The 13579-nt window shown below is 31.7% G+C and overlaps 1 protein-coding gene across 1 annotated transcript; it reads right to left on the reverse strand.

Moving 5' to 3' along the window:
• Positions 1–7441: 7441 nt before the first annotated feature.
• LOC107810584 (cysteine proteinase inhibitor B) lies at positions 7442–7870 on the reverse strand. Its single transcript, XM_016635374.2, has one exon. The coding sequence runs from the start codon at positions 7868–7870 to the stop codon at positions 7442–7444; it is 429 nt and encodes a 142-aa protein (XP_016490860.1).
• Between the last annotated feature and the right edge of the window lie 5709 nt (positions 7871–13579).

A 13579-nucleotide genomic window follows, 5' to 3' on the forward strand; every position in this document is an offset into this window, starting at 1 on the left:
TCTAAATGTGTATTATATTATATAGATGGCAGGTGATAAGTGGTGATTTTGACTACTTATTAGCATTTTTTTGCTTTTATTTTTATCCGAAAGTATTGATTTATGTTCCCGAAACTAATAAAATTGTACAAATTGCAGGAATGTTGGAAGTTTGGTCTCCCATGATGAATTCCGACTCAAAAAAGAGTGTTCCGTATCAAAAGGCAATAAAGGGAGCAGAACTAAAGAAGAGCGGTCTGCAGAAGGATTTATGCGGCCGCAGAAGAAAGTGCGGACCGCAGAATTTCATCTGCGGCCGCAGATCAAGAGAAAGGGCCCAGCAAGAATTTGGCCAATGTGCAAACCGCACATGAATTATGCGGCAGCAGAACAGGGTTTGCACTGACAAATGATTCAAAGTTCAGAGAGTATTCAAAAGACCAAGTCCCGAAGCCTTGCTGAAGTGCGGCCGCAGAAGATGCTTCACAGCCGTAATCCAGAATTATGCGGCTGCAGAATCCAAAATTTTGCAACTGAAGAAATCTGTAGACCGCACATGAAATTGTGCAGCCGAAAAACCTCCTAAAGGGCATTTTTATCAGCGAATTTTAGTTCATTATAAATAAACGAGTTTCACATTTTAGGTCAAAGTTTTGAAGTTTGAGCTGCTGTTGCCGTTACATTTTGCCATTTTAGGAAGTTTGTGACTATTTTAGTGTTTAAACATTATAATTTATTATTTTAATCTTAGATTATGGGTTTAATTAGCATTTTTCTTTATTTTCTTCAATTCTCACTATGAGTAGCTAGATTCTTACTAAGGTTGTGACCCAACCCTTGTATGTAAACCTTATGGGTATTAAATTTAATGTTTGTTTATGGTTGTTGATTATTTAGCTTAGTTTATGCTTTAATTTTAGAATTAATAGTTGCAAACATTGATTCATACCTTTTTGACTTAGTCTCTACTTGAAAAAGAGGGACCTAGTCTAGAATAACTTGGCTAACAAGGAATTGTGCTAATTGAGGGTTTGATTAGCCTACTTAAAGGGTTCAAACTAGAGATAGCGAGAACCCGACTTGAGCTCATATCAACTATTTTATTTGATACTCATTTGGACTTGAGAAAGCCAAATTGGGCAAAATCACTCCTTGACCGAGAGGTATTAAGTGGGTAATGTAGAGTTGAGAGTTATAATATACCCCAATCAACAAAATAAGTATTAACGTATTTAAGCCATTAGGCGAACACCTAGGTTATTGTCATATCCCTAGGCCTTTTATCTATTTCAAAAAATACCAAAAACAATCATTCGCTTCTAGTTTCTTTTTTTAGCTTATAGTTGCTAGAGTAAACTTATAATTAGAAATCAAAACCTTTTGTGGAAGTGAAATTTAGTTATTCATTTCTGTTTCGTTAAGTGTATACTCCTAACACCCCTAGTAACTCCCTGTGAAAATCGACTCCGACTCTTGTTAGGTACTATTCTTCCAATAACCGTTTCCACTCACTATTGAGTGTGGATTGGACGTGGATCAACATGCAAGGGTCAAGGTAACAATGAACCTACTAGTTCTCGGGGTCGAGAAAAGGCTAGGAAGGGAAAGAGGAGGATAGAATCTAGGGATAATACTACACCCTTATTTCTACCCTCTTCAGAGATGCCTATGTCTTATCCTCCACCACACGGCTATATTGAGCTGCCACATCATCACGAGGCCTATACCTTCATCCATACATCGGGTCTTCTATCATAGGGCCATAGGACTATACATCCGACATACAGTCCAGCTGCCTCACAGCCACGTATATCGCAACCATCTGCATCATAGCCACGTAGATCGTAGCCATCTGCATCATAGACATGTGGATCGAATCCCTACACATCAAAGCCACATAGATCACAACCATCCATATCACAGCCATATGGGTCATAGCCATCAGTATCACAACCACATGGATCACATCCAGCTATGTCGTAATCACAGGGATCGCAGCCATCTTTATCATCGACTCCATCTATTTTAGGACTTTGCCTGTGAGACCGTAGCTCTGAGCCCCCATCTACACCGTCTACACATGCCTCTAATACACTTGCTGAGGATGATGATCCAGGGGTAGTGCATTGTGATTGCTATGGCAGGATCATCATAGTCCCTGAAGGTAACGAGTAAGAGTTATTTGTTATTTTTGCGTTTATAATATTTTCATATGTTTTTATTGTTAAATTAGAGGTTCAGGCCAGGTAAGCAGACTACGAAGATAATCACCAATGCGATCAAAAAGTTTTATGATGGTCCCTATGCGACTTGGAGTGATTTTCCATACTCGCTGAAGGAGCAAATTTTCAACTAGTTTAAGGTATAAATGTTCTTTTAAACAGTTTAATAATTTATATTTATGATGTTTTCATCTAATATTTAACTTTTAAAATGCAGAGTAAGTGTGTATGGGAAGACTGCTATAGCGAGAAAGTGGCTGTAAATTTTTATCTTAAAGCCCGCAAGAGATTGGCGGATCATTTCTCGGATGGTAGAAAGAAGAACAAGAGGCCTGACTGGTGTCTGCAGCATTTATGGGATGATTGTTTAAGGCAATGGCAGACCGAGCAATTCTTACAAAAGAGCGAACTAGGGAAGAAAGCTCGCTCATCCGAGAAGGGAGGCTCCTTGCACACTGGGGGTGCTATCAACATATGGACAATAAGAAGAAGGTTCGTAATTGCTTAAAGTATTACGTCTTTACTTTTCTAAGTATATTAATTCTATTTATTAATCAAATTAATTTGTTTCCAGGAAAAGAAGTCCAATGCACCATAATGAGCTATTCAAGAAGACACATATTTTAAAGAAGAAGAAAAAGGGGGATGCAGATAGGTAGGTCGAGGACCGGGCAAAGACTACATATGTAAGCTTTTAATTTTTCTTAAGTGTTATAATTTACTTTTATAATATTTTTTATATACTAGTTTAATTTAAAATAACATAGGGTCGCTACCAAAGTAACGCGGAGGACTTCATTCGTAGTCAGCCAGCTGATAAATCGGACGAGCCAACCCAACCTTCAAACGAGGATGTTGAAAGAATATGGTTGGAGGTTGTTGGCGGTCCAAAAAGGGGAAGCTATACGGGCTTCCTGAGAAAATATTTCATCGCTATAAGTGTGGCATGCAAGGAATAAGGACTTCCTCACACAGAGAGACACTTAATAGGGAGAGCCTCTCGGCTATGCAGGAGACAGTGACAAGGCTTACGTCCGATCTAGAAGCGGCCAAGGAAAGAGAAAGGTTTAGAGATGTTCAATTCCTTGGTATGCAAGCTCAGATCATAACTCTCCTTTCTACTGGAGCTTTTCCGTTGCCCCGATCTCGTGAGTCCTCGCTAGAAACTCGACCTCCACGTGATCGTTCCAGGAATTGCTTAAAGTATTACGTCTTTACTTTTCTAAGTATATTAATTATATTTATTAATCAAATTAATTTGTTTCCAGGAAAAGAAGTCCAATGCACCATAATGAGCTATTCAAGAAGACGCATATTTTAAAGAAGAAGAAAGAGGGGGATGCAGATAGATGGGTCGAGGACCGGGAAAAGACTACATATGTAAGCTTTCAATTTTTCTTAAGTGTTATAATTTACTTTTATAATATTTTTTATATACTAATTTAATTTAAAATAACATAGGGTCGCTACCAAAGTAACGCGGAGGACTTCATTCGTAGTCAGCCAGCTGATAAATCGGACGAGCCAACCCAACCTTCGAACGAGGATGTTGAAAGAATATGGTTGGAGGTTGTTGGCGGTCTAAAAAAGGGAAGCTATACGGGCTTCCTGAGAAAAAATTTCATCGCTATAAGTGTGACATGCAAGGAATAAGGACTTCCTCACACAGAGAGACACTTAATAGGGAGAGACTCTCAGCTATGCATGAGACAGTGACAAGGCTTACGTCCGATCTAGAAGCGGCCAAGGAAAGAGAAAGGCTTACAGATGTTCAATTCCTTGGTATGCAAGCTCAGATCATAACTCTCATTTTTACTGGAGCTTTTCCGTTGCCCCGATCTCGTGAGTCCTCACTAGAGACTCGACCTCCACGTGATTGTTCCTCCCGTCCTCCCCGTGATCGTTCTTCCGATCCTCCACAAGACCGTTCTCTATACCGTCTTGTAGATGAAAGTTCATCAGATAGTGATGATGTTGTAGAAAATACCCGTTGACAAATACTTTGATATACTTTGAACTAGACTAATAGAACTAGTTTTGAATTAAATTGAATAATTTTGAACTTGTTGTACTTACTTAGTTTTTGCTTTGTTTTGAATTGTGATGTTTAATTGAACTTTGTTAGTGTTAAAGTATTATTTGGATGTTTGGCTGGATTTGTGGTGAATTAGGAGTTGTTTGTGGAGAATTGAGGGTTATTTGATGTGAATTTAGGGTTATTTGGTGTGAATTGGGGGTATTGGTATACTGTTTTTTATTTGGCAGATGGTGTAGCTACCAAAATATGCATTTTCTGCCAAAATTAATCCCAGAAAACCGACCGATCTTGACCGGTAACTAATAAAAAAAATTTAAATTGCAAAATACCAACCAATGTTGGTTGGTTGATGCACATTGAATTCTCAGAAATTCAACATTACCAACCAACTTTGGTCGGTAAGTTGGCTGCCATGTCCAGATTAACGACCAATGTCGATTGGTATTATTAAATTTTAATTATTTATATAAAAAAAAAATTCTAGTACCGACCAACGTTGGCCGGTATATAAAATATTATAGATTAATTTATTTTTCATTACCGACCAAAGTTGGTCGGTAAATAAAATTATTAAATTTAGAACACCGATCAACGTTGCTCGGTAAAATTAAATTATTAAAATAACATTCCGACCAATATTGATCGGTAATTCAAATAAATTATCAGATGGTCGTGTAGAGCATACCGACAGAAGTTGGTCGGTAATTTCCGACCGACTTTGGTCGGTATGCTCTACCGACCTTCAAAATACTGACCACACGTAAATGGTCTCGTTTTGGACAGTTATTGGCCATTACCGACCAATTTTGGTACGTTTTTCAAACGGTTTTACGCGAATTTTTAGTAGTGGGAGTCTTGGAGCAACTTTAAAGTTATCTTTGTATGACTTATAAGTCACTGGTTCAAGCCGTGGAATAAACCACTAATAGTTGCATCAGGGTACGTTGCTTATTGAGTATTATATGAAGGACTGTTTCAACAAATTTTATTTTAATTTGAAAAAGTCTTTGGGGCTTACGCCTCACTACAAAAATGTGCCCCGAACGCCCCGGCTTTACGCCCCGAATTGTTGGGCGTACGTCTCTTGAGACTTTCACCCCACACCATCACCTCTGGACATTTTTAGCGCGCCTCGCTCCAGGGCTCGCCCCAATAACGCCTTTTAAAACACTGTCCACTAGCGACCTAATGTTTTAAAGAAGTAACTTGCTAAAAGCGCCTACTAACTTGCTAAAAATTATAAAATCGACCCAAACTTTCCACCATGTATAAATCGGCCCAAAATTCTACTCAAATGTTTAATATATCTACACACCAAAAAAGGACCAAAAAAGTACGTCGCTGCCTGTATGGGCGACCTACCGTTAACCAAAAAATATAACTTACTAAAGGTGCCCACTAATAACTTGCAAGTTTCAAAATTCTTTTCCCAAAATATGTTTGTTTATAAATTTTATTCAAGTTTTGACAGATTTTAAAAATAAAGTTTTCAAATCTCAAAATTAGCTCTAGACCTAATTTTTGCCCAAAATATTACTGTTGAATTTTTGTAATAATTTTAAAAATTACCCTAAACTTTTATATTTTATAAAAAAAAACTCACCATCTTTTATGAATTAATTAATCCACCAGCTAATTACTATTATTTTATTTTGGACTGATGAATTTAGTAATATTATTATAATTTGACGAATTATAGTGGCTAATAATTGTGTTATTAGCAGTTGATATTAAAATATCAGGTTATGATTTTAGGATAGTGTATTATTTAATTCATTATAAAAATAATAATTTTATGCGAAACTTATCTATGTTCAGCACTATGGTTTGTGATAATGATAATGAATGACATTCGATGAAGGTTATGTATACACAGGATTAACAAGTTTGTTTGTTTGGAATTGTTAGGTATTTTTTATAGTTTTTAAAATTTACGGGTACACGTCACATTTTTTTTTTAAAAGTGAAATATATTTTGAAAAATTATGTCCAAACAAATTTTCATCTTCAAACCAAACTTCATTCAATTCAGATTTTTTAAAATAATTTTAGAAATCTATAGCCAAATATTAGCTAAAATTCTATTCAAATATTTAAAATCTCCACACACCAAAAAAAAAAAAAGGAAAAAGTAGGTTGCGCTGTATAGGCGGCCTACTGAAAAAAATAATTTGCTAAAAATGCCCCCTAACTTACTAAAAATGTTATACCACCCAACTTGCTAAAAGACTAGAGATGTATGGAAATTCATGTTGAGGAATTAGTAATATCTTCACTTATATACAACAACAATAACAACAACCCAATATAATCCACTAATAAAATTTGAGAAGGGTAGTGTGTACACAGACCTTACCCCTACCCTGAGATAGAAAGATTATTTCCGATAGACTCTCGGCTCTCTCCCTCCAAGAACTCTTCACCTTACTCTTGAGGTGACTCGAACTCACAACCTATTGATTGAAAGTAGAGGGATAGAGCAACCTACTCTTGTCATCTTATAAAGACAAAAAATGGCGCCACTTTAATCAACGTGTGGGATATAAAATTTTGTAAGTTTTATGCATTTAGGATATAGTACAAGTCACTAATAGGGTGTTAAAGCTGTGAATTTGCCTCATAGCTTACTTCTCTTCTTCCTCTCAAAATTGTTCCGGGAGAAATTCAAATTTTGCAAGATATGTATTGCTTTAGCTCCTATTTGGATATAGATTCCCGTTCAAATTTATAAAAAAAAAATATTAATCGTTCATGAAATTTAATTAGTTTTTAAAAAAGATTTGAAGAAAAATTTTCAAGTTCCAAAAACTGATTTGGACCAATTTTTACATGAAAAATTTAATTTCGCAAAACTTTAATATTTTTTCAACTAAAATATATGTTCAAATATAATTTCGACTTCCAAAAATTATTTTTCAATACAATTTCAAAAGCTTATTTTTTATGATTTCAATCAAATCTATAATTAAACGCTAGCTTAGACTTTGTAAAATTTTAAAGGAATTCTACGCAAAGCTATACAGCAAAATAGTTGGGACATAAACTAGTCTATTTTTGCTAACATCAGTATGATTTATGATTTGAGTAATTAACTATTGTATCACATACACCGCATGCAAGCTACATGAAATAAAGTAAAAACAAACAGATCAAGCCGGTAATTATAATCAGATTAAGACCATAGCAAGTTTACAAAACATTATTAACTAATACTACTGTCTTTATCATGAGCAGGAAAAGGTAAAAAGTGAATTAATTCTTTCTTTTCCTCCCAAGGTTTTATCACCAATTCAGCATCAAACGTTTTCGGAATTCCCGAGGAAACAATTGCGGAGATTTTAAGGTAATATTTGATCCCAGAAACAACCTGTGTTTCTGCCTCTAAAACCTCAGCAAAGCTCAAAAACTCAATATTGTCCTCTTGCAATATCTGTTTGTACTTCCTCAAACTCCGATTGTACTCTTCTACACAGTATTTTCCCAAGTCTTGAATTTTTTTGTTTGTTTTTACATCCTTGATTGGAGTTCTTCCCCCAACTTTTCGTCCAAGAACATTTGATGGGGTTGAAGAAAATGTTGCTATTATGAAGAGAGTGGAGAGAAGGGAAATGATTTTTGTGAATTTCGTCATATTTTGATGATTGAAATTTGATGTGCTTATATTTTGGAGAAGGGGGTCAGTGGAAGGATTTATATAGGGTTTTACATAGTGGTAGAGAGATGTTAGCTTCTATAAAACTTTTTGTGTATACACAATAACTTTTTAAGAAAATATTACTTTCCGTTTTAGTTTATGTGATAACGTTCGATTATACGAAATTTAATAAAGAATGAAAGAATTTTGTAATCTAAGACAAGATTTGTATAAAAATAAAAAATAAAAAATAAAAAATTTAAAATTAAATTATTTTTGACTATTCAAAAATATTACGTTTTAATAGATTAAAAAATATTTATACTTAAATTGAGATGGAAGGAGGAATAATTTAAACGTACAATAAGCCCTGTTGAAAATAATACAAAATAAATATTCTTTCAGTTTCATTTTATGTTATCTTTCTTTTAGAATATTATCAATAATACATGCTTTTATATAGCTAAATGTAGAATTGAGAATCATAAGATCTAAATGTACGTTTATGATGTCTCATCTATTTTGTTTAAATTTTCAAAGCCAGATAAACATTATCATATCATATATTATAAAATATAAAAAGAGAAGCCCTGTTATATTAAAACCTGAAAATAAATAGTTTTGTTTTTTAATTCAAACTTATATACATATCGATAACAGTAGGACCAACATTGCAGGGAGGGACACGTAATGAAATGAAAGGGATGGTGGCAACACCTACGGGATGCCGCGTTCTCTGATACACTGGGAAAGAAGACAAACAATCTGCGTTATTGTTTTGTTTGTTTGTTAGTAGGTCACTAGATAATCTTGAAAGAGGATAATGTTAAACCAATCAAAAGGAAATTACCAATATATGTTACATACATTTTCTGTCTTTTCGTTAAGATTACATTTAGTTTGAAAGGACAAAAATAAAAGCACAGTATATATATATATATATAAACCCGTAAATACAATTAGAAAACTTATGGTTTTTTTTCATACTGAAGTAGATCATTTGTAGCAATTACGATTCGAATTACCGGTCGTGAGAATCCTCTTAAGACGAATGAAATTCCTTATTTCCACAGCCTAAAAATCCCTTCGTTGAATGCAGAGAATATCAAATCCTAGTTGTCTCGTCTTATGAAAAAACTTCCTTTTCAACATCTAAAGTGATACTAATATAAGTTAGCACTAAGAATTTTAAAAGAGAACTAGCTAATTAGTTAACGGGCTAATTAATATCTCTTATAACCTATTAATTTTTTAAATAAAATATACTTTTTCTATTCACTTTTACTTGTCCATTATGGACTTTGTATATTCCTTAAAAAATAAATAAAATATATAATTAATTATAATATTCATATTATTTGATATATATTTTTAATAAATTTTAAAAAATAATTTAAAATAAATAATTAATACAGTGAGTATAATAAAAAAAATTATCTATTTTCGAAATGACAAAACAAAACAAATATGTGAAAGACGAGAATGGTTGGTGCCTTGTGAATCCGCATAAAGCCAGAGGTCTAGGAATCAGTGACATGCAATACCAAAAAATGTCGTCATTTTTGGCCTGCCACTTTCATACATATCCCTTCAATTGTTTGATGGTAAATTTAACCCGTTCCTACTAACAAAAAAAATTATATATTCTCTTATATTAGAAGCAAGAGTTTACCTGTGTCATCAACATGCATGCCTGGCGGATGCACATGTGGAGTTATTATTGTATCTTCAATTTTATTTCAAATGTAAATGTGTACAAAATATGGGCCCCATCAGACTTTGCACGGCGCACGTACTTATCATACAAGTGGGCCCACCTACATATTTTCTCATATTACTCCTCATTTACTTCTGCAACCTGCTAGCCCAACTGTAGTTTTGCTTATGTTTTTCATTCTTACTTTTTTCGTGGGTTATATCTTGATTTTAAAAAGTGTATAAAACACATAAGAAAATTAGAAAAAATAGTATACTTAGAGCTAACAAGTTTAATTCTAGAGTCTAATAAAACAGAAAAAGCACATAAAGAAATAATATATTATAGCTAACCAATTTTATGTAATAATATAAATAAAAAATTATTAAACTAATTAACAAAATTATTGTATAACAAAAAGGCAATATTAAGCAGCTTTTCGCAGGTAATAATTTAGACAAAAAAATTTAAAATGATCTAATGAATCTAATTTAGAACAAAAATATAAAAATATTTTATTTAATATAGAGTAAACATATCAGTCCAGCAATTTAAAAATACTAAGACCGATAAAGTACAAATAACAAATAAATTAGTAATTGTTTTAAGAAGAAAAAAAGAGTAAAACAAGAACTCTTTATGAACATGTTTTTTCTCTCTAGATATCTCATTTCTTAAGGTTTAATCTTCAAGATTTACGTTTAGAATTTATGAGGATCAAAACTTTTTTAAAAAAAGGTAAAACAAAAGCTCCCTTTTAAAGTTCCCTTCTAATATTTTCCTTCTTATTTTGAAAGTTCCCTTCTTGTATATATTTTGTTTGAAATTTAGAGGATGAAAAATACAATCATCATCTGACGCTCTTCGTTAGTTGGTTTGCTACTTATTTATAAAAAAATCAATAAATCTATTTAGTTTATATATTGAAACCATCATATTTGGTGCACATCAATATATATAATGCTTAAAACTGAAAATAACTTAGAAAGACCAAAGCTTAAATCAAAATACTTCAAAATACGTATTACTCTTAGTTAATAAGTTAATGATTTAAAAGACCTCATTAACTATATATCACCTCTTTTGAATATCATATTAAAATATTCCATGGCTAAAGTACCTCCTATTCGATATTATATGTGCATTAGGTGTACTCTCCAAAAATACTAAAAATTTTGCCAAACGATGCTACACACGTTAATTAAAAAAAATTACATGTCATTAAATATGAGTAAAAAATAAATTTGAATTTTTAGGTTAATATCACTTTTACTTAAAAATTAAGGGTAAAAAAAGTAAAAAGGTAAAAAGAGGGGACAATCATTTTTTCTCCGATTCGAGGAGAGCCATTACTGCTAATCCTCAACAAACATTTTTGTTCATCCTCATGAAGATATTGATTTTCAAATATCTTAAAGGAAATCAAAGAAAAATGTGTTCCAGAAGGTCTCTTGATTAAATTAGATCTTTTTACGCGAGAAGAAATCGGATGAAATCCCACACCACATTCAAGATTTGTTATACAGAGTGAGTAAAGAGAAATAAGGTGGGTAAAAAAGAAGTCTAATTATAAAAAAAACCTTGAAGAGAAGTAAAACGAAATAGTAAATTAAATTTATCATCTGGAAGGAAAAAAAGACTGAAAAGATATTTGGAAAAAACTACACAATATAGCTACTCTAAAAAGTACTAGCCGCCAAATATATAATTTCTCTATTTTGAGGTATAATATACATATTTATACATAATTAGTTATTTTTTGTGTATTTGACTAGCAAATATAATTATTTTTGGACGACCGACCAAATGTGTAACTTGCCTAAGATATTTTGACAATGATTAGAATGTGAGAAAAACTGCATTGATAAACCTTTACATTCTTTATAATTCACATAACTTTTATATTTAAAATAATACTACTGTTTATATTATGGTAATTGATGGTTGTTTGTTTGTTTTTCTATCTATGCCACTCTTATATACGGTACGAGTACTATTTTGTATCTCCATTAGTAGGCTTCTCAAATTAAAATATACTCTGTTTAAAAAAAGAGACTTTTAGAATTTATAGTCTAAATTATACCAAAAATATTTGTCAGCTATAAAAAGTGCCATTATTTTGGACAAACTGAAAAAGAAAAAAAACGTATGCCAAATAAAATGAGACAGAAATACTAATTGCAATAGTTGATTTCTGTTTTGTTTCATAAAGTTTACAGTATTCTTCTAATCATTATGTAACTATAGCTTAAGCATAGTTATCTTCTCTTTTTTGAAAGTCTTTTCAGAAATTACCCTTAGCAGGGGTGGATGTAGCTGTAGTGATAATTTCATTCGAAGTCATAACTTTCGATATATAGTATAAAATATATATAAAAACATATTAAAATTTCAAAAAATATTAGATCTGAACCCATAATTTTACCAATTACAAGAAATGATACAATCTTCATAACTTGTAATAATTGAAAAAAATAAAGCCAAATACCCTGAAAATGAGAATGTGTCATTCATATTTTCAGGTCTTACAAAAACTTTAATAGCAAATTATCACAAAATTTATTTATAATGTCTAAATTAGACCAATAATTTAAAACAAATACAGATAGAAACAAATATAAACTCACGGATTACGTAAGTACTATTTAGAAAAGTACCTAGGACCACTCAATTTCTTCTTTTTTCCTTAATTAGTGTGAGATCAAATCTAGCTGTTCTATATTCTAATTGAAATTCGAGTAAATACAACGTTTAGCAAGTTTTAAATATAATAAATTTTACTCAATATGCAATATTTTTGATAGATCATACAAATGGGGCTTGCCAACTTTATATTTTATTCTTTATCTAACACTGTAGTCAATTGATTGAAGAGAAATACCATTAACTGCAGTGTTAGATAATGGTTTGTGTTCCTCGGAACTTTGGCCAGAGAGAAACACCACAACAAAAAATGCTAATGACAACTGAAGAAAAAAATTCCAGAATTCTTCAAAGCTTTTTAATTTTTTTTAGAATCATTAATTAATGGGAAACTTGCAAATTTACCGCTTTAAAATTTATGATGTAAACATAAATTGTTTCTGAAATCAAATACATCCCTTGGCTTCACATTTCCATACCCAATAAAAGAAATTGTTGACCAAAATAATCTAAAATATTTATTTAGAATGGATAATAATTTGCCCATACATAAAAAGAAAATAATAAATGTCAACAAATGTAAAATATAAAGATTGAAACATATATGAAAATGGAAGAAGAAATAATTTTTTAACCTTACGACTTTCTATGTAAGAGGCTAAGAAGAAAATATAAAAGTGCAGGAAAACTACCTTTTGATATATATATATTTTTCAAACTCATTAAGTAGTATTAGTTACCAGAAATGTTTAAATCTTACGCCTATTATTTTACGTTTGATTCTCTAAGAAAATATTAGAAATATAAATAGCACAAAAAATTAATTAAAAGAACATAAACGAAATTACGATTCAAAATTGAAGATTTTGATCTATATATCAATATTAGTATTATTTGAATATTAGATTACACTTTAAATGCCAAAAGTTTGGATGGAAACGTAATTAGTAATTAGTACTTCAAATTTTGTTGTCTTAATAAAATTTGATGAAAAAGGAAACAGGATGTTGTTAGATAGTTAAAGTAACTAAACTATTTGGAATTTATATGCTGATACTTGAAATCAAATGGTTACAAGCGTTTTTCTAATTATATAGAGAACCCATAACTAGGTTTTGCTGACCACTCCGGCTTACTTTGCATTTTGTTGATTTGTCTTGGATAGATGTAAAGGTAATTAGTGATTCCAACCTAAATTGTTCCAATTGATATTGTGACAATACCTTTATTTACAATAATATTACTTTTTATATCTCACTTTGGTATTTGCAAAGAACAATAACAAAAAATTCAAAAATTAATAAACCATACTCATTTAGAAAATCGTCTTCGGCAATTTCTAAAACATTTGAAATTAGCTGCGGTGA

The sequence above is a fragment of the Nicotiana tabacum genome, chromosome 15, assembly GCF_000715075.1.
Source record: "Nicotiana tabacum cultivar K326 chromosome 15, ASM71507v2, whole genome shotgun sequence".
NCBI lineage: Eukaryota > Viridiplantae > Streptophyta > Magnoliopsida > Solanales > Solanaceae > Nicotiana > Nicotiana tabacum.